This window comes from Columba livia, chromosome 14 (assembly GCF_036013475.1).
Source record: "Columba livia isolate bColLiv1 breed racing homer chromosome 14, bColLiv1.pat.W.v2, whole genome shotgun sequence".
In the NCBI taxonomy this organism is placed as follows: domain Eukaryota; kingdom Metazoa; phylum Chordata; class Aves; order Columbiformes; family Columbidae; genus Columba; species Columba livia.
This window is the reverse complement of record NC_088615.1, coordinates 1,095,751-1,117,588: the sequence shown is the minus strand read 5'-3', so window position 1 is coordinate 1,117,588 and position 21,838 is coordinate 1,095,751. Positions and strand designations below refer to the sequence as shown.

Genomic DNA, 21,838 nt, shown 5'->3' with positions numbered 1-21,838 from the left:
AGCAGCAATCTTTGCTCTCAGCCTTGCCCTGGGTTTTGCATCCTAGAAGTAAATCCCGTCTGTATCAGCCGGGGTTCAGCAGCTGCTCACAAGTGTTGGGTTTCACGCTGGGAAAATGTCGGGTTGCAGCTGAAGTTACTAATTCCAACAGCGGTGTTAGATGAGCTGTCGGGTGAAGTGGAACCAGCCGGGGAGATGCTCATTAGTCAGCGACGCATTTTTCACACCTTTAAAATGCGAGTGAACATGGTTAATAGCCAACTGTCGCACTCACCAGATAGCATCCTGCTGAATCGACAAAACGGATTTACCATCCGTGTGGGCTGAATGCTGCGTGTGGGAAGGAGCGGGATGAGATCGGCCCGTGCGATGGATGAGGGGCCGCAGAGCCCCCGGCGCCCTGGGGGGTCTGTGTCTGAGCCACGTCCCAGTCCGGCAGGTTGGTTTCGTCCCAGGCGGTGTCTGCGCGGCTCAGCTCTGCGCTCCTGGCCAGGGCTCTGGGAGCCGGCGCGTTGTGCGAACATCCTCGGTACCTTCGTGTCAAACGCCTCTTCCCCCTTTTCCGCCTCTTTCACTGCCCGTTCAATGGTACAAACGATTCTGGCATGAGCTGCCAGGCGCGGCCGTGCCAGCGTGTGGACAAGCCTCCAGGCCCTGGGGAATTGTTGAGCTTCTCTTTCCCTCTGTGTGCAGTTTCTTGGAGGTCAGGCTCACAGTCAGAGTATTTCTGAAATAATTGTTACCAAATGATGTAAGTGAGATGTAGAACTCATGTGCTTCATGGGTTTGAGCTGTATTTTCCCTACATATCAGCCATTTCAGAAGGATGAGTGAGGTTCAGGACATGGGAACCCTACAATGATATTCTCATTGGACACAAGAGGGAAATTTTTCACGATGAGAACGATCAGCCATTGGAATAATCTCCCCAGGAAGCGCTGAATTCCCCAACACTGGACACTTTTAAGATTCAGCTGACTTGCCCTTGTTTTCCAGAGGTATTGGTGGCTCTGTTTTATTTGCTTGTGTTGTTGATGTTCATGGAGGATAAAGGCAATTAGAGGTGCAGGAGCAGGTCCCACCCTCATCCTGCCTTCCTGTCAGCCGCTTTGGGAATGTCTCTGAAACGTCATCTCTGGGACTTCTCTTCAAGAAATTGTCTTATAAATCAACTACTCCTGTCCCTGAGAAGCCCGGATTCTTACCCACTCTCTTACTCTCACCCCAGTATTCAGCCCCACTTTTAATTTGGATAAAGACCAGGAAAAGGTGTATTGGCACGTATCGATACAAACATGGGGTTATTTGTGCTCAGAGGGTCCTGTTCCTCCTGGTGAGAGAGCCCAGGGGACGGGGCCACCAGCCTGCTCGGGACGTGCCCACATTGCGGCCAGCTCTTGGTGCCATCCAAGCAGTGCTTGCTGCACTAAAGACGTTTCTTTTTACCTTAGCTTAACTTTCTGATTCTCTCTGTTCAGATGAAATCGCAAACAAAACCTTGTGGTGGGTGCAGGGTGCCTGGGCTCTCGCACACACGCTGCCTGGTGCATTCGGGATAGGTAAAGCAGGGCCACGAGGAAATAGGAACTTGATGAATTGCAAGGCATTGGGCAAAACAAAGCCGTTTTTTCTTCCTTCCACCTCATTGTGGCCGCCTGGCCAGGAGCCACTGCGGCTCCAGCCCGAGCCAAGAGCTGGGGAGTCGTTGTCAGGGCAGCGACTCGGGGCCGGGGTCCCCCGGGACCCTCCTGCTGCCCCTCGTCGGGGTAATTAAAGCCCTGAACTGCCAGCATGTGCCCAGCACCATGGGGTGACACGGCAAACCGCAGCTGGAAACTGCTGGGGCTGGAGAGGAGCGTCTCCCACCAGCCCTGCTGGTGCAGCCAAGCAAAGCTCGGCCCAGACCCCGAAACACTGGGCTTTTGCCTAATGTGGGTTTTAACTGCGAAGGCCGGCCTCGAGGGGCGGATCTGCTGACTGCCGAACAAAATATGGCATTTTTAAGGGATTAGGTAAAATCTTGTAGTCATAGCTCCTCCGGAAAAGCCTTATCTGAATTTCTTTTTAAGGTGACCAGACCTGTTCCCGGCTGCAGTCGTGTGCTGGGACTGGGGGTGTTACGCTGGGAGTTTGTGGTCCCAGCAAGGTGGGATGTCCTGACTGGGATGGCCAGGGTGGGATGTCCCGGGTGGGACGTCCTGGCTGGGATGGCCAGGGCTGGTGCGAGAGCTGCCCGGGGTGGTCACCAGCCCCATGGCAATCGCTGTGTTGCCTTCCAAGAGGTGTCATGGTGCACAATTGTTTTGTTTTTCCCTCCCTCGATACCTCCTTGTGTGGCTGGTTGGATTTGCATCTTTTCTGTCTTCTAACAGAGCCAACCTGTGGCATTTGACACAGATTGGGGTGAGGTTACCCCAGATGTAATTGTTCCTCTCCTATTTGGAGTCATAGGAAATACTAAAAGGTTACAAGAGCAAGACTGGGGACACCACAGCAAAAACGAGGTGTCAGCTTCTGTGCCGGGAAGAAAAAGGAGTTTGCTGCGGTGGGTCACTGAGCATGGTGTGCAGGGCGCTGGGCAGCACTCCGGGACCCGGGGACAGGTGAAAATGCCACATTTCTGCAAGAAAATGCCACATTTCTGCAAGAAAAAGCCCAATACTCAGCCAGCCAAGCGAGCTGCCGGTGCCGGTGTCCGCAGAGGAGCGGGCGTTGCTCTGGCTGGGCAGGGATTTAGGCAGGGATTTAGGCAGGGACTCAGGCAGATGTCTCCGGGGTGCGTTGCATTTTGTATTTTAGACATGGGGTTGGCTTCGTGCTCAGAGGATTAGAGATTATTTACAGTTTAAAACAGAAACCGCCTATCTCCTGATTTCTTGTTTGAGAAAAGATCCTAAAATTCCCAGTCTGTTGCTTGGTTTATTCCAGATGACATAATATCCAAAGCATCGTATGACTTTATTATTATTATTTATTTTTTGGTGCAGGCTGTTAAAAGAGTGTCTGTGTGTTTGGGGGGTTTTAAGGCAGTTTTAACTTGGGAGTCCCAGCTTGTGCCTGCAGTTAGAAAACTCCATAAACATTAGTGATTCAAGGGTCTGGCAAACGTTTTTAAACCTGTTCCATGATGCAGCATACACAGTAGGCTCCGCAGATAAATATACTTCAGGCTCAGTTGCTGATGGCAATACATTTTAAAGCTTGCATATATATACGTGTATACATACATATTTTGTAATTCTTTCCTATGCTGTGTTTGAATGGTCCTGGATTTATTCTCTAAGCATCTGTGTGCTTCCATGGGGTATTTTAAGAGGTGTGAAGAGCGGTTCGTAGGCTGCGGGAGCAGCGATCTTGGTTGGGAGGGCAGGGGGAATCGCAGCGTCCCATCGAGCCGTGCTGTGTGAGCCTGTTTGGCCAAGCAGCGGGCGCCCACGGGCCCCAGCACCCGTCCCGCTGCTCGGGGCTCGCGGGCCGAAGAGCTGGCACACGGGCGGTTTCTCTGCTGTGCTGTTGTGTGGGCTTTTCACATCCCCCAGAGTTTGGCATGACAGCTTTTCAGAGCTTTAGCTCTTTCGCTGCTTAGTTGGCACTTGGTCTAGAAACTTTCCACAAATTGAACTTGAAAATTAAGCCAAATATTCTCATAAAATAAGTCTCCAGTTCTGCGGCTAACCCTGTGTGAACTAGGAGTCGTACATCAAAATATTTTCTGCAGGCTCATCCGTCCGTTAAAACAGAGGTAATTCGTCAGGATAAGAGCCCTTTTAGTAAGCAGAGAGGGCAACGATCTTCCTTTTCTCAGCGGGAATCGGTTCTGTGGCTGCTTTGGTGTTACCGTGGGTGAGCTATTCTGGATGCTCTTGCCCGCCTGGGGCGCGTGGGCGCTACCAGGACAGACAGATGGACGGACAGACGGCCCCTTCAGGGACTGCGGCTCCTCCAGCCGGGTCCCGCTGCCCGGGGCTCCCCAGCGCTGCCTCTCCAGAGACCTTGCAGCAGTTTCTGCCTCAAACAGCTCCGCTGTTTATGTGGTTTGCTCTGGGGACAGCTAAGGGTGCTTCTCACAAACAGATTAAATCAGATCTCCGATCTCCCTCCAAGAGATCTGCAAAAGCACCTCAAACTTTAGCAGCATGTATGCTTAAAAGGCAGCTTTCTGAAAGCCCTGCAGAGAAGATACAGACACTGCACTTACTTCATATAATTAGTGAGGAGGTAGCTGCCTAGCAGTATTTTCTTCAAAGAAACTGCCTCAGACAAATATTAGCTAATGGAAATTTTACTTTCAAATAAAGCGGTATTTGAAGATACATTAAGGCCATTGTGGGGAGATGGATGCAGAAATCAAAGATGCTACAACAAAGCCTTCCCTGGGGCAGCCCAGAACAGGCTGTGTTTGTTATCAGCTGATGTGCACAGCTCCAACTCGACTCATCTCATCTCGTCGGCCAGTCCTTTCTTTTCCATTTTTCCCTTTCCTGCCTGCGGTCCCGCTTCCTCCCGGTGCCTTTGGCCGAGCCGGGGGTGCCGGGCTGCGCTTCGCCGGGTGGCCGCGGCAGCCCCGCATCCCGGCTGTGCTGCCAGCGCCTCCGCATCCCCGTCTCTTTTGGGCAGAATTCCCCAAGCGCGAGCCTGGCCAAAAGTTTTATTGAGACCGCTGAAAGTGAAATGATAGTAAATTAGGTCTTTCTGCCACCTATAAATGTCACCACCGTCAAAATGTTCTAAAGGAACGGTTGAACGCATTCTTTGGTTTGTCTTTCTGCGGACGGATTTAATTCAAAATCAAGGATGTAGCCGAGACTCGCTTGTAAAAGTCTTTTGATGAATGTGGGAGTGTCTCCTGAAGGCAGTGCTGGTTTCCAGCCCTACCACACAGGCACTGGAAATGCTGAGAACGTACCGAACGTCCCCAGCAGCGCCCGGTGCCAAGCGGAGCAGTGGCACGTGAGCGGGGTTCCGATGGGACCACCTCGGGTGGCCCGGGCCGGCCACCCCTCCTGCCCGTCCCACTGCCCAGCGAAGCGCTGACAATTCCCCCAAAGGGCAGGAGGCAAACGGGCTCGCAAAGACATCCTGTCTCCCTCTGAAAGAAGATCCTTGTGCCTAATTAACTTCATAAATTAGCTGGAGCTGTAACGCCACCACCAAAAACTGCACCAAAAAGAAAAAAAAGTCATACAATGCTTTGGATATTATGTCATCTGGAACACAACAACACATCAACACCACCGCCCAAAATGGAGGTAACACAATCTCCCTGGCCCTTTCTGCCGCCGTAAGGGATCCTGCCCGCTGATTAATTTGCCCTTGTCCGCTTCCCGCCCAGCTGCAGGCTGGCTGTGCACAAGCCGCTCTGCAGACACTGTTGACAGGGCTGTGCTAAGCTGGGAAATTATCAGTAGCGTAAGAACCGCTGCTAATTATGGGCCTGCCCCCGCGTCCTGGCACCGCTCCGCGCGCCCGGCACCTGCCCGCGGTGGCAGGCGGCTCCGGCGCAGCCAGCAGGTTTGAAGTGGTCACAGGCTTCCTGTGGTGACGGTGTCCGGCTGGATTCACCGGGCAGTGGGGAAGGAAATCACGGGAGGAAGGAGCAGTATTTCATCTTTTGTTGTGTGCACTGGCGCTTGTCAAAACATGAGCACAAGCGGAGCGGAGGAAAGTCCCCTCTGGCTTCTGCCTGCGCCGGGTGAAGGGGAGGGAGCCGCGGGCAGGGAACAGAGCTGCCTGCCCTCAACAGACCCCCACCCCTCGCTCCTGGAGACCCCGGGCAGCTCCGAGGAGCAGGGGAGATGTTTCTCCTTTGTAAGCACAGCCGGGATGCCCATATATCGCTGGGATGCCCGCCCACCCCAGGCTGCCGTCTGGCATTGTGGTGGCGGATGTGGGAAGGCTCGTGTCAGCACTGGTGTGGCCAGCAGGCCCAGTGACCGTCCCTGTGCTGGGACCTGCGGAGGCCAAACCATTAATCCTGAGGGCAGTTTTGGGCCCCGCACACCAAGAAAGTGAGTGGAGAGAAGGGAACAGAGCTGGTGAGGGGCTGGAGCACAAGTGTGATGGAGCGGCTGAGGGACCTGGGGGTTCAGCTGGAGAACAGGAGCTGAGGGGAGACCTTCTGATCTCTGAACTGCCTGAAAGGAGCTTGGAGCCAGCGGGGTCGGGCTCTGCTCCCCAGGAACAAGCGCCAGGAGCAGAGGAAACGGCCTCAAGTTGCGCCAGGGGAGGGTGAGTTTGGATGTGGGAACAATTTCTTCCCCAAAGGGCTGTGGGGCATTGGAACAGGCTGCCCAGGGCAGTGGTGGAGTCACCATCCCTGGAGGGCTGGACAGACGGACATGAGGTTCTCAGGACACGGGGCAGTGCCAGGGCTGGGTTATGGTTGGACTCATGCTGGTTTGCTCCCCAACCACCGCTTCTTCAGATAATGAGAGCAACTAGTCATCTCTGTCCAACTAATCATCTCTGTCCAATATATCTGTAGCTTTTAAGTATGGCAGCCCAAGATTGGACTTAAAATTACGTGTCTTTCTGTGGCTTTAGTTGCGTTTGACATGATAAAAAGTCAGGTCTCTTACAAGAGCCAAATTCTTGGTGGTGGATGAACCATCCCTGGAGACATCCCAGGCCAGGCTGGACGGGGCTCTGAGCACCCTGAGCTGCTGAAGATGTCCCTGCTCATGGCAGGGGGGGCACTGGGGAGCTGGGAAGGTCCCTCCAACCCGAACCGCTCTGTGAGTCTCTGTAACACTGATGTGTATCAGTGTAGAAGTGAAAACATAACCAACCAAAAGAAAAAGTGAATTGTATGTATTAATCTTCACTGTATTTGATGAAGGGGCAGGGAGGAAAGGCCACGTTTTCAGCTTGATTGCAGGCTGAGGAATGGAGGTTGGGCCAGTAAACTGGGAGGGTTGTGGTGCTCACCCCTCCCCGCTGGGCTGCACTGGGGGACGTGCGGCTGGGGGAGGAGGATTTCACTGGTGGGAGCTGGTGGGGAAAAATGGGATTACAGAGTTGGGGCTTTTCAAGTGAAAAAAAGAAAGAACAGAATGAAAACAGAACTTCTTTTGATAAATATGATCAAATTGGATCATCTCAGTATCGTGGTCTTTGGGTTTTGGAGTGAAATGTTCTGATCTGCTGTCTGTTACTGATGTTTGCAGAACAGTTGCAAAACAAAGCAGCACAAGAACAAATACACAAAAGGAAATCAGGCAAATCAAGTAAATGCACAAAATTATTATGCAGTGACTTTACTCACACGTTATTCTCAAATCACTTTTACAGGCCAAAATAATCCTCATTGTTTTTCCCACTGTGTATGACTTATGTGGGCAGGTGTTGTTTCGTTACACTGCGTGAAGAATATTTGCACAACACAAAACGAAGAGTTTTAGCTCGTGGTGGTTATGAAGGCTTAAATAAACGGTCTTTGTTTTTTGTCAGGATTCGAGTCTGGAAATGGCCTTCTATCAAATTATGCGAGGAAGATGACTTAGCCAGGAATGAATTTTTTATGGTGTGGAGTAACTTTTCTGACCATTTCCCAAAATGACTTTAGAAGTAAAAGCAACTTTTCTTCCTTCAGAGAGCTGAGCGGCCACCTGTGGGGAAGTGGTGCTGCCCGTCCGTGGGGCCCGGGCCCTGTGCCTGTCTGCAGGACGTCACTTTTCCTTTGGGGTGCCGGTGCTGCCCGTCCGTGGGGCCCGGGCCCTGTGGCTGGTTGTAGGACGTCACTTTTCCTCTGGGGCTCGTGTTGGAGAGCGCGTGTGGCAAACAGTCAATTCCCAGCTGCTCGTGGTCGGCAAGCGTGACCCAGCGGGGCTCCCGGGGTGCAGCGTGTGTTCACCCCGCTGTCCGGTCCCACCAAACGCCCCCGGCTGAGCCGGGGCTGTGATCCCACAGGGCTCTCATTCCCTTCGTTGCCTGAGGATCCCATACGGTTGCTGGGGTGGCGGATGGGAGAGGTTTCTTGTCTGCGGGATGTGTATGGCAGTGGATTGAATGCCAGAGAAAAATGAGATATTTCTGGAGGAGTGTCGAGTTCTCCTTAATTGTGAATCCAATTTGTTGGTGACTAATGCATCCAGGCTCGCAGAATTACCTCATGTATCAGAAGCAGCGGCGCGATGGAAAAGCTGTGACTGAGATGCTGGCTCCTGCTTTACCAACACTTCCCTCCTAAACTGCCGTTTGGCTTCCTACTGGCACATTACAACTTTGCTATTAATAATTAAGAGCTTTAATCTGGTTTGAAAGCATTCGGTTCAACATAAAATCTGCCAGCTTGATTTCCAGTCTGCCGAGAGCCTTTTGAGCAGGGAGAGGGTTATTAGCGGAGCAGAAGATCCAGCTGCCGAGCACATGGTGGAGTGAGGCAGAACGTCGTTGCTGGGCTGGTGCCACGAAGGACCCGGGGACACGTTAGTGTGGGCCTGTGGTTGCTCCTGGTCCCCTCCCTATCCCTGCCTGTCCCCCCAGCGCTGCTGCGGGGTTTCTCTGATGGTTGGTAAGTCGCTGTGATACTGTGAATTCGGTGTGATAAACGAGTGGTGCGGTCGTTCCTGAGATGCTGTTCTGTATGATGATAGCACGGTGCTCCTGTCACCTGGATCCCTCCCCACGGGACCAACACCCCCAGGCCAGCAGCTCGCTTCCCGCGGCACCTCCACCACTTGCTCACGCTGAAAATCATCCTGCTCTTCTTGCTTATTCACCCAGCCTTTCTCCAGCATTAACAGCCGTCTCCAACTTCACGCCAGAAGGCTCTCCCAAAGCAGCAGCCATTGCATCCCTTTGAAACATCAAGTATCAACCACCTGTGTTTAGAAATGGAAAAATGCCGATTAAGTGGGACAACAGAACCTCCAGCTCTCCCTCCTGTTCTCTCTTCTCTTCAAGTGGAAAAGCTTTTAGGCGGTTTATGAAATTACTAAAACAGGGAAATATTCCTACATATGGGAGATGAGCCAAGCAGCAAAGTGACAGGACAAACCAATGTGCTGGGTGTCTGCAAGAGTCCAAAGAGGGGCACGTCCATATTATCCAAAATGAGATTCTGAATCCATGCTCATGGAGACAGAGGAGCTAAGAAACTGAGATGTGGGGAAAGTCCAGACTGAAGACGATGAACTTTTTGGGGCCAGTTTGGTCAAGTGCTCTTGACCACAATGTATTTTGTTGCCCATTTCCCTAAGTGTGTCATCATTTAGCACCTGAATCATTTCGCAGGAAGATAACTCTTGAGAGGACAACTCTGGAGAGAGTTTTAGCATAACTTTTCTCACATTTCAGGAACATTAGGTAAAGGGCTGGGTGGTTCTTGATGTATTTTAGTGCAGGCAGGTAGTGATAATGTCAGAATGGGAATATTGTTATTTGTTCTTGAGGCTATTTCATGAAAGGGCTTTAACTCATCAGTAGCCTGTGCCCATTCATAGCTGTTAGATGTTCTCTGTCAGAAATAGCCCCGAGTTCCACAAAAATAAACAACTAGTTGTAAACATCTTTGAAGTGGAACCGATGTCCTCTCTCCAGAAGAACAAAGCCGCACAAGTTGTCTGGCAGCCCTGCTGAGAACAACTCTTCAGACCTGCAGATGCCGGGAGGGCTTGAGCTGTGGAGACCGCGCCGGAGGCAGATTGCAGAGAAAGGGGAGTTGAAAAGGAGTTATGAGAAGGGATTAGAAAAGAGATTTTTTAGCTACAGCAACTGGAAAGGAGACCGGAGCCTGGAAACACAAGTTGCTGCTTTGTTTTTTGCATGTTCAGGCAGCGAATGACGCAGGAGCACGGGAAAGGCAGCAGGTGCGGGACGCGGGGAGCAGGATTTAGCTCTGAAATGCGTTCTGAGCATGCTGGTGTGCTGGAGCCGCGGGGCTGAGAGGGAGCGATGCAGGGAAGGCGCAGGCATCCCTGCGGCTGCCACCCCACGTCCCTGCGGCTGCCACCCCGTGTCCCTGCGCCCCCGGCACGTCACCCTCCGGGCGCTGCTGTTCGGGGGCTCTGCTGACTGCACGAAGGCAAAAGCCTTGGGACCCGTTGGGCTGCGGACTTGTGGAGTTCCCTCTGCCACTTCTGCTGCAGAAAAGCCCTTACCCACCTCGAAGGCTCTAATTTTAGCCACTGCTTTGTTTCCTGCTTCTGGTATTGTCAGTTCTTAGCAGTTTTTTCTCTGTTTTGTTTCCCACTGTGCACCCAACAGGAAGAGCCCCTCGCAAAGTCCTCCAGAGTAAGAAGAAGGAGAGAAAAACCCAAGGTGCAGATGACATTTGCTTTCTGCAGGCAGAACTGCAACAGGCACAGCCAGCATTCCCCAAAGCCTCTCACCACCTCTGCTCTTTCCAGGAGAAACAGAAAGGAAATTGGATCCTACAAGAAAACCATTTCCAAAATGCCAGAGACCTCAGAATAGTCTGTTCGCTCACGTGCGCTGCCTCTTCCAGCGGAACAGGACCAAGGTCCTGCTGGCCTGTAGCTCAGAAGGGCGATACTCAAGCAGCATCTTTGAAGTAAATACCTGTATTTCACGGAAGGGAGCTGAACCCTTCGTGCACATCGTAGCCCACGGTCTGTAGGTGCTGGGAGGGCTGAAAGGTCCATTTGTTCTTGAGGAGCCGGAAGGACTTGTGGAGTGGGGCTGCGTGGGGCTCGGTCACGCAGGGCCGTGTTCATCCCCTGTGAGCAGCCTGGTGGAAACAGGATGCTCTTCATGCTTAAAAATCCACATGTTGTCATGAGTTAATAGTTCTCTCAGGTGTTTTGGTGGGCACAAAGAGTGTTTTCTTTGCCACCAGGGATCCAAAGACACTGAAATACCGCTCCAGATTATTGATAGCTTCTTAGCTAGAGACCAGCCCAAGTGCTGGTTCTTGCTGTAAGGCTTTTTACTGCACGATCCCAGAAATAGCTTCTCTGAGAACTGTATTGACTGCGTTCCGCACTGTAATTAGTGTAGCAGGCTGCGCAGTTGGCGGAGTGATGACAGAGCCGACTTTATGAGCAGCAAGAGCTGCATTCCATTACCATGATTCCACCCCAAAAAGTGGGTTGGGAATTTCTAATCCCGGAGTCCCGTGGGGTGGGTTATTCCTTCTGCCACGCGGTGGGGCCAGGGTCGGTGACGGTGGCCGTCCCAAACCACGGGTCACGCACCCCAGTGAGATGTCCCCATCACCCGCTGCCCGCAGAGGGTGGCAGCTGTGGCGGGGGCGGTGGGTGCCGGTGGCTGATTTTGGGCCACGTTTCGGTCACCAGCTCATGGCCACGTCGTTGACCTTGCGCCAGGCTGCTCTTTGAGCAGGACAGCGCTGTGCCATTCGCTTGCCCTCTCCTACCCCAGCACGGGGCCTTTGTGGTGCACTAGATACTGCTGCCTGCTGGATTTCTAACCAGCGAGAAGATGGGCAGGTAGCCAGAGGTGTCAGAGCTGGCGTAGGACTCATCCCACCTGCAGACAGGTGGAGAGGCCCCGCTGGGAGGCCGGAGCTGGGAGCTCTGCTTCCCCGGGGAACGCGCTTTGCCCACAGCAAATCCACGCGGGGAACAGGTAACGTGCGTTTGGTGAAGAGCTTTGGTGGAGGAGTCTGCGTGGATGGTGAGAGGCCATGGTAAGACAAAAGGCACATCTAGCAGGTCCTCCGCCTTCCAGGTGACAAACCCACACGTCCATACTCAGTTTGCCTTGTAGACATGTACTGTCTGGGAGGCTCGTGCAGTAGCTCAGCTGTATAGAGCCAGAGAATATTGTATACAGGTAAAATAAACAACAGGTTCTGGCTTCCAAAGTACCAGTTCCTCTTGCAGTACTGACAGTGAAGGAAATATTCAGGTTCCTGCTACTCAGAGAGCCCTCTCCGTGTCTTCAAATGCACCCGACGTGCGCTCTCCATTAGAGGGCAGGAGCAGGCTTGTGCACAGATAATATAAACCAGAATTACCCACCCCATAGGCTGGCTGGAGAGCCCTTTGCATTAGGGAAAGTAGGACGTCATCACGGATGGCCAGACAACCCCACCTGCTAGAAAGAAAAAGGAGCACAAACTGGTGCTTGAAGGGTTAATTTCTGCCATTTGGGCTACCTTGGTCTTGGTAGCACCTCCTTCTGTTTGAAACTGGAAAGAGATTTAAGATATGGTAAGTACCAATGCCTAGACAATTTGTTAAAGACTAAGTAAGATGGTAAATTACTCATTTTTCAAGACTGACAATTTTGATGATAGAAAAATGCAAAAGGGTTGGTTTTAAATAGTGGCAATTATTAGGAGAACGTTTTGAGGATTTCTGTTAGTCTGCCTGTTTTACAGCCCTCCTGTGAAAGTTGTGATGCACTCTGTATCTCATTTCTATATGCAAGTAATCCTCTGGCATAATAAAGGTATCGCCTGTAATTGTGAGGGTAGATCCTTAGTGTGTGTTGAACCCAGTGACACAGCTCCCGTGAGGAGTAACGAGACCAAGAGTTTGGCCAGGAGAGGTTCAGGCCAACAATTTAACCTTCCTCAGTGTCCTCTGAGGTGGTGACATTTCTGACACGGCCACGTTCCCCCAGATACCGGACCCAGGCCACAGCTGTACCCTCTCCATGTGAGTTGTCACACGGGAGGACAGCGGGGAGCGCTGGCTGCCAGCGGGACCCCCGGGGGCACCGGCCATCGCGTGCTGGCCGCACCGGTGCAAGAACTGGGGAGAAGCTGCGCGGCCGAGAGCGGCATTTCGGTTTTAATCTGCTGAACTGTAACTCAGACAGAGTAGGAGGAAATTACAAAAAAACATGAAATTGCAGATCGATCATAAATATTTCCTGGGGAAGGTTGGTTGTTCTTCTTTTAAATGATAGAGGTTGAGGTTTTACATTCAGCTTGAAATGGAAGAAAAATGTTTGTTGTGTTCTCTTCTCTGTTAATATAATGAAACGTTTCATTCTGGGCTTAAGGAGCAGAACCTGGGGCTGAAATGATGAACTTCTGCTGTTGTGATCTAATAGATATTGAATGATCACTGGTTAGCCCGTTACCCTTTGCACAGAGAATTCATCTTTTTGTGGAAGGTTGAAGAGGCAGCGCGGGCTGTCCTGGCCCCTGCCCACGCTTCGCCCCACTCCGTGAGTGCTGGTGCGTTTTGTTCAGCTTGGGGCACGGGGGTTGCTTTCGTCCTTTTTGGAAGCTGGGTTGTTTTCCTCGTTGGACACGGGTATGAGCGGTGCTCCTCAGGGGGAGGGGACACGTCACTGCCCAGCGCGGGGTGACCGGAGGAGATGTGGGTGAGGATGGGGATGGGGACGGGGATGGGGCAGCCCAGGGGTTGCCTGTGGGGTCACAGCCAGTCCCCACCCCATCACACACCCATGGGATCAGAGGTACCACCCCTCTCTCAGGAAAGGAAGATAAATCATGATGCTTTTACAAAACTTGTTGTTTTTACAGGCATTTTCAGTGTGGAGAGGTTTTTCTGGTGTTCTATCATGGACAAAGTTGACAAGCTGAATTAGACAATACAGATGAATTGATAAGCATAGGAACAGTAGAAGATGACTCAGACTCAAATTGGTATTTTAGTGCAATGATTGCTTTTTGTTGAACCTGAGAATGACCTAAATCAAACCATTTTGATGGAACAAATTCTTCTTGCTTGGCTTCTGCATGTATTTACTAGTTGAGTAACTTGATTCAACTTCAGTTAACAGCAGTAGCTTAAAAGTGAGGAATCCAGAGCAGTTTGCATAAGGGAAAAAAAAAAAAGAAAAAGAAAAAGAAAAAAAGGAGTTCTTCAATGTAAAACGTGGAAAAGAAATCAATGGAATGGTCATGGTGCTGATTGCAGACGCAGGGCAGGAGCCCCGGAGCTGCGGGCACCTCCGGGAGCTGTTAGTGTGAGCCGAGGGTCCCAGCGCAGCGGGGTGCTGCTGACCCTGCTGGGGCTGGAGATGTTCTCCTGGTGGTTATGTCCACACGGGTGACAGCACGGACACACCAGCCCCGTCCTGCACGTGCCGAGTCTCTGGGCTCCCGAGAGCCCTTGGCTGGCAATGTGGACAGGTGGTGGCGGCCGGGCACTGTGGATCGACACCCGGGCTCCGGCACCGCGGCAGCCCACGTACAAAAGGCGGATGGAGGCTGCTCGCGGGCATCGGTGATGTCCAGAAATACCATCAGCTCTTTCTTGCAGCGGGGAGGGAAATAAAACACAGCAGGTAAGTGGCTGAGCTGGCAGCAGGGAGCGAGGCGGCCCCTCTGCACACAGGGTGTTGGGCTCCCTGGACGGGGCGATGGAGCAGGAGTTGATTGGAAGATCCAGCTCTTGTCCAGAGAAATGCAGATCTGGCCTTGAAACACTCCCCAAGGTCTTGGCACTTCATTTCGTAGCTGTGTCTCATGCTCTGAATATTCCCAAGGCACTCGCTATCGTCGGATGTCGTCTGACTGTCTCTCGGTTGTGTTTGTTTCTGTGGTTGCACGTTGATAAGGTATCTGGTTATGTCTTGCAGCCCTCAGAATTCAAGCCCAACGTCACCCCTCTCACCGTCCTGGCCCATGTTCTCTGCGCCATCAAGTCCTATGCCCACCTCCTCTACGTCCAGCGACTCATCCCCCATCAGGTCTGTTGCAGAATTCGCTTTGCTTTTTGTTGCTTTTGCTGTTTTATTTTTACCTTACCCTGTTTCCCCCACTTGGCTTTCCTTGCCCTTTGCATCCTGCTCAAACTCCTGCACCACAGCTATCTGCACTCAGCAAGAGAGGAGCTTTCAAACGTCTCCTGCCCCAGGGGAGACCCTTGGCGTCCCCATTCACCCGTGGAGGGGTGAGCGGGTGCTCGCGGGTCCCACTCGCAGCGCTCGGCGTCGCTGGTGGCTCCTGTGGCTTTGCCCGTCTCGGCTCCGGCAGTTCGCTTCGCTCCTGCAGCAGGCGGGACGTGCGCTGCCCTCCCGCTGCGGCGGGGATAACCAGCCTTTGTAAACCTCATTTTTGGGCCACTTCTCCGGAATCCAAGGAGAGTGAAGGACATGGGGCAGCTCAGACATTTGCCTGCTGTGTGCTCATGCTTCAGGTGCCTGAGCATCACTGGAGTGAATCGGTCCTTAGAGTTACAGACAGACAAACAGATCTGCAGTGTGATGTGGGAGCAGCAGCTCGGGCTGTGCTGCAGGTTCCCCCAGGGCTCTTGGCACGGCCTGCGGGACCGGTGCTGCGGGTACCAGGGATGCTGGCGGGGCAGCATCGCCTCTGCCCCGTGTGCGGAGCCCCAGGACAGGTTTCTGTCCCTGACCCAGCCCGGCAGGTCGCAGCTCCCAACCCTGTGCAGGCGCGGGGCCGGGGCAGCAATCCCTCCTCTCGGGGAGACACATCAGACCTGTTTGTTCATTCCAGGCACAGACCGAGCTCCTTCCCTGCACCTGCAGCCGCACAAATGCTGCTGTACAACGGCCGCCTGTTAGGCAGGGTTATTTATTTGCTTTGCTACGTGTCTGCAGAGGCTGACGCTGGTGTAACACCATCGGAGCAGCCTCCTCCTCGGGGGGAGAGAGGCTTGTCGTCCCCAAAACTGCACAGGGGCAGGTGGGTGCAACTCCTGAGAGCTTTGCTGGCCTTGTGCTGTGCTTGGAGGCAGAAACAAAGCGTGAGCAATCGCTGGGGTCCAGGGTTGCAGTCTCTGAGAGCCCCGCAGGGCTCTGACAGGTGCAGAGACGTGAAGGGGCAGGCTGGGGCTGCGGGGATGCTGTGCTTCAGAGGTCATTTTTTGAGCAGAAAAACAGCTACTTCAATAATTCAAGGTAGTAGGCATGAAAATGCTTTTAGTTCTTCATCTGACAGCCCCAAGCGCTGTGCGTGAGCGGAGCCTGCCCGGCGGAGCAGGACCCGCTGGAGCTGGAGGAGTGTTCACCCATCCTGGGTGTGTAAGTGCTTGGTGGCTGCTCGTGTCAGGCAGCTGGAATTTGCAGAGGAGAGACCTCGACTTCAGAGCTGCCTTCACAGCAAAATCAAACCGCCCACGGCTTCCCTGGTTTGTGGTTTTTGTGTGCAGGTGAACCGCTCTTGCCACGAGGTCAAAGCGTGCTGCTTCCCAGGCTCGTTCAGAGGAAATTCAGAAGAAGTTCAAGTCCTCAGAAAGATAAAAGTTGGTGAAACTGCTGAGCCTAGGAGTGGTGGTTCCTCGTTCGTCACCCCAGCAGCTCTGGGGCTGTTTCCATCGCTTTGCTTGTCCGTACGGCAGCCGAGCAGCCGCAGTGCCGGACGGCTGGTCTGCTGTCCCAGTGCGGGTTGTCACCGTCACCGTGGCCCGGTGTCCCAGCACGGACAGCGTGGCTGGGAGGCTCTGGGGCAGGGATGGCTCTGTGTGCCAGCACTTTGCTGCTGGGTCCTGAGGTCCTTCCTTCTCTCCTGCCTCTGCTGGTGATTTGCTCCATTTCTGGCTCTCTCTGCTCGGATTCATCCCCCGCAGTGTGGGCGCTCTGGCACTTCCCCGGCACAATCTCATGGTTGTTCAATCTTTTTTATCTTCAGGTACAGTCTCTAAAGAAGTGCAGCAAAAATTCTTCATGGACCTACTTTTCTGCTTTGAAATACCCTTCCCCAAGTGCTAATTCTTCCTCGCAGTTTCCTCCTGGTGGTCGCAGCTGCACTCAGGGGCGATGGGTCTGGTGGTGGCAGCGGGTCTGTGCCCGCAGGTCTGTGCCCACAGGTCTGTGCCCGCAGGTCTGTGCCCGCAGGTCTGTGCTCGCCCCTGCTGCCCGGCCTCGCTCCGCACCCGCTGGGCAGCTGTGGCCCTTTGGGGCCGCACAGAACATCCCGTGCTCCCCGGTGAGCATGTTCTGCACCTGCAGCTCTCCCGGGAGCCCCGGCTCGGGGCACGGGCTCCGGTCCTGGTGCTGCCGGCTGGCCTGGGATGGGGATTTGCAGTGCGGTGAAAACTGGGGGCTCATCCCTAAGAGCCTTCAGCCTCCTCTGGAGTCTTTCTTGCTCTTCCCCTGCGCAGCACAGCCTTGGACACCTGCAGAGCTGCAGAGGCTCTTGGACCCCTCTCCAATGTGCCCCTTGTTAGGCAGTGGGGAGGGGAGCGCTGGTGTTTATGAGCACGGTATTTTCTATACCAATAAATGCTTTCTCTTTGCAGCTCGCCGCTGCGGAAGGCCCGGGCTCTGTACGCCTGCAAAGCAGAGCACGACTCGGAGCTCTCCTTCACAGCCGGCACCGTGTTCGAGAACGGTGAGTCCCGGGGCAGCGCCGGAGCCCGGCGGGAGGACACGGCTCGTTTCTCAGCGCGGTGCTTGGGCTGCGGTTCCCAGGGAAGTGGGATGAGTGAAGATTCGGAGAAGGACACTCAGCTGTTATTCACTTTAGTGCTGAGTTTTGCGAATTGCCGGTTTTCTTCCTGTGTACCAGGGAATGATTTGAACCCTCGGTTCATGAGTTTCCTTGCAGTTCTGTTTAATGTCCGTCCCATTTCCACCAGTAGAAATCCCATGAAAGAAGAAAGCAGAAACACTGGAATCACAGGCATTAACTCCAAGGTGTATCTTGCCTTTTCATATCCGTGCTGGAAGCAGCTGATCATCCAGCCCTGTTTAGGATCAGTGGGAAATCTGCCTTTTCAAGATCCTGATTCATTTAATCCGAAGGGGTTTGACTGACACCACTGTTTACTGTATACAGAGCCATTCCTCTATGGTTTTCTGGGTGGGAGGGATTCGTTTCCAAGTGTCAGCACCAGAAATATCCTATGCAGTTGTCATAAGGTTTCATGCAGGAGATGGAAAAGCAGCGTGTGCTTGTTTCCTCTGGACACTGAGGGCTGGAATGGGTGGGCTCTGGTCCGTCAGCTTTTTGGAGATGATGTTAATGAATATGCACTTTCTGTTTCCCGCATCAAGGGAAAGAGACTGTGCCCCATGGAATGAAGCAGCTCTGGTTTACATATAACCCCAATGTAAAGAAAATACTTTTTACTACTTTCCAAGTAGTTCTTGGCTTTTATATGTTAAGTATTGTCATTTGGGAAACTGCTACCACATGCATTGGTTTTGCCCTGGGGTATATATGGGAATATAGCAGAAAGGAGAAGAGAATGAATACATGTGAAATAAAGAAAATACTTTTCCTAAGCAGCTCCATAGATATCTCATAAATAAACATGGTCTCCCCTTTGAGAGCCCATGGGAATTAGAGCAGCTAGGAGGGAAACAAGTTTGAATTAAATACATTGTGTTTGCTAGATACAAATCAATGGATTATTCAAGGGAAAAAACTATACAGCATGTTCTAATCACTTAGCACTTAGCTGAGGCTGGGGGGAGCGAGGCAGAAACAGCACTGCGTGGGAGAAATATTGTTGTGGTGGAGGGGTTTTATAAAACCCAGTGAAAGCAAAAGGATCTTGGAAATACTTAGGGACAGGTTCTTGTTTGGCTTTAAGGTTCTCTGAGGTTGCACAGGGCAGAGCAGCATCCCAAGTTGTGTTGCATTTGTGCTCTAATCGTGTGACAGAGGAGACTCTGCTCCCCATCCTGTCCGTGCAGAGCAGACGGGACACGAGGAATCGTTTCAGGTGGCAGCAGTGGCTGGAACTCGTGTGACTTCAGGTTAAAGCTCTTTCCCAGCCCATTTGCTGAGACCAGAAACTAGTTAGTTTTCTGTGGTTTGTATTTTCCACTAATAGATGACTACATACAATATTCCTCCGCAGGCATACCCGGTAGCGATGGGCTTTGCCGTGCTGGTGAGGACTGGTCTCTGCCAAAGTGTGGAGATGTTTGGTCTTAAAACACTTGTGTTTTTTTGGATCTTTGTCATTGGTCAATGTCAGTCTTGATTTTTGCAGAGGAAATGGGCATCCTGGGTTGGACGGGCTGCGGTAGGAACCTGTGCCCCGCTCCTCCCCGCTCTGCTGCTCGGAGGAGCAGAACGCCTGTAGTTTGCTCTTGCAGCTGAAGCCAGAAAACGTGCAATGAAGTGTGTCTGGGAGAGTCCCAGGAAGCTCAGGTGGCTCTGAAATCCTGACCTGCCACCATTTACCATGGCAGGCACAGGGAGTGTTGCTGCGCCTGTGTTGGCGTAACCCTGGTTTCTGTAAAATCAGCACATTTTCAGTAGCTGATTGAATAAAAAGAGAGTGTCTTTTGAGAACTAATAACGTTTCTCATTTCACAGAAATAAGATTGAGTTATTTGCCTTGCTGCCGGGAGTGTTTGCTGATGGGTTTTCTCTCTTGGCCTGGTGCGAGGCCAAGCTGGGATGTGAGGGTTACGAGGTGATGGAATTAACCATGTTGTCTTGAACTTCAAAGAGATTTTAGCCCAAGTCTGGAGGAAGTTTTGAGCACTTGCTTCTAGCCCAAACGCTTCCCTTAGCCCAGCCCCGCAGCAGCAGCACGTGGGACCCAGCCCAGAGCCCAGCTTGGGGCTGCCTTGGTCCTTCAGTTGGTTTTACTGGGAAACCTCCAGCACTTTGCTAAAGGAGACGCGTAGGAGCCGGCACAGACAGAGCGAGCGCCTCAGCCTTCTGAGCTCCTGGTGTATCAGTTTCCTTACTCTAAAATAAACATGAAATACAGGCCTTGCTCTCTCCCAAGAGCAGCTTCCACGTTGGCAGCACACAAAGAGCGTTGGCCCCTGCACTGTAATCCCCTCCTGTAGTAATGTGCCTTTTCCTTCTCTCCTCAAGTTCATCCATCCCAGGAGCCTGGCTGGCTGGAAGGGACCCTCAACGGCAAGACGGGACTAATCCCCGAGAACTACATCGAGTTCCTATAACTTTGGGCATCAGAAGCGCCACTGCTGAGCTTTCCATGGCATCCATGGCAGCCGCGGGCAGGAGTCCTGCAGACCAGTTTGCTCTTTGCCGCTGTGCAGCGCAGGGCGAAGGACTTCCCCGTGCCCGCCGAGATGTTTGTGTGGATAATGACGTGTGTGTCCCCCGGCGTGCGTCCTGGGGGCGCCTCAGCCTTGAGCCGCGTGGGTGGTGCCCGCGTCCCTCACCCCGCCGGGAGCCGTCGCAGCAATAACAAAACCAGCCCCGGTGCTCCATTCCAAACTGTGAACCAGCACGAGAGCCGCCGAGCCTGGTGCTGCCTGCGGGGAGACTGTGCCAGCTGGAAGGAGCGGGAGCGGAGGGACCCGGAGGAGGAGCCATCGGCGAGGAGCCCTTTGCTCCCAGCCCCGCGCGCTCTCCCGCACAGCCGGGAGCCCCAGCCCGGCAGCCCCGTGGCCAGAGGGGTGCGGAGCTTTCGGCCGGTGCCCAAGCCCCGGCTGTGCCTGCGGCAGCCGGTGGGTTTGCGGGGCTGAGCTGCCCGCGGCGCCGTCCTGCGCAGAGCTCAGCTCTTGCGGGCGAGAGCTCGGTGCTGGGCGTGCTCGGTGTGCTCGGTGTGCTCAGTGTGCTCGGTGTGCTCGGCACGGCCGTGAGCCACCAGGGCTCGGCAGGCAGAGGGGAGACTGTTTTGGACCAAATCTCTCAAACTTTTTGTTTTTAAAGATTTAGATTTTTGCAAGGTAAACGCCTGTGATCCGTGCAGCCTGCGTTTCCTTCCTGGAGGGCCCGACGCAGCTCCGGATCGATACCGCTCCTTTTGTGTGACCGGCCGTTTTGTATCTCCACTTTCCAATGCACATCGCACAGACGTCCGTGCTTTCGCCATTGCCCAGGCTGCTGACGTGCCATTTTGGAGATGTGTTTGCCCTCCCCATCGTTGCTTTTTAGGTGGTCTCCTTGCTTGAAGCCTGGCGTGCAGTCTGTCCGTGCCAAGTCTGTGCAGTGCAAGGTAAATTATTTCCATACTCACGGGACATTTATTGTTGGTGTGGCCAACCTACAGCCTACAGAAAACGAGGCATGCGCCTTCGGGTCCCCCAGCCCTCGGTTCCTGCTCCGGCGAGGACGCTCCTGCCTCTGTGGACATGCAACGAGGGGTTGGCAGAGCGAGTTTGCAAATCCCTCACCATTTCGCATCATTTCTAAGCGGGGGGGGTGGAGAAGGAACCTGTGTGACCGTGGGACCAGGCTGATTATAGTTTGTAATAGAAAATGATGAAAGAATTGCCAGCCCGTTGGCAGAGACTGCTGCGCACAAGTGAGGCTGCCGCAAGCTGCTGGGGGATGGATGTCGTGTCCTTTTGTAATGATTTTAAAGACTCTGGGTGACTGGATTGCTGTATGTGTCACTTCTTATTTTTGAGAGAATTAATGTATAAATAGAGTATCTTAAAATATTATGAAGGAAAGATCTATATTTGATATTTTTGGAAGACCTGTGATGAGAGAAGCAAAGAACACTTGAAAGCGGTTGCAGAAAAGTGTTTGCAAACACGTTCTCGCCCACAGCCGCCCTCGGGGCCCGGGGCCGCCTCCGCTTCTGGTGTCGTGCAGAAATAAGGGAAACTGGAATTGCAGAACCTTTTACGTTTCCTTCCCAGTTATTAAACTTCCTGGACTTTTGTCTTGGGGGAAAAAAAAAGAGGACAAATGTATCTTTTTTTGGTGATTCCTGGGGTGGTGCGGCGTGGCGTGGGGCAGGGTGGGGCGTTGCGGTGCGGCATGGCGTGGGGCAGGGTGGCGCGGTGCGGCGCGGCTCCTTTGGGGTGGTCACGGCTCCGTGAGGGACACGCCGGCCATGGGGACACACCAGGCACGTCCCCCCGGTGCAGCTCCGGCAGCGGCGAAGCTGCCTCGCGGTGCTGGACGGCGAGGGCTGGGGGTTTGGGAGGGAAGCCGGCGCTTCGCTGGCGAGCTGCTGGTTCCTGTTCCTCCTGGGAGGTAACGGAGGCGCCGGCACAGCTCGGGGTAGGAGCGCGGTGGGGAGAGCTAATGGAAAGGAGAAAAAAGCAAAACAAGAAAGGGCTTGATTCATCC

At 53.2% G+C, this 21,838-nt stretch overlaps 1 protein-coding gene across 3 annotated transcripts in view; it reads left to right on the top strand.

Annotated features, from left to right (window-relative positions):
* Positions 1–21,201, top strand: part of ARHGAP26 (Rho GTPase activating protein 26) — a 126,924-nt gene extending 105,723 nt beyond the window's left edge. Inside the window, exons 21-23 of one of the 3 annotated variants that reach the window (XM_065029409.1) lie at positions 14,488–14,598; positions 17,112–17,203; positions 19,658–21,201. In XM_065029409.1, the coding sequence (XP_064885481.1) occupies positions 14,488–14,598; positions 17,112–17,203; positions 19,658–19,746 (292 nt within the window). In that variant the 3' untranslated portion in view covers positions 19,747–21,201. The other 2 variants (XM_065029410.1, XM_065029411.1) reach the window with 2 other exon arrangements.
* Positions 21,202–21,838: the final 637 nt, after the last annotated feature.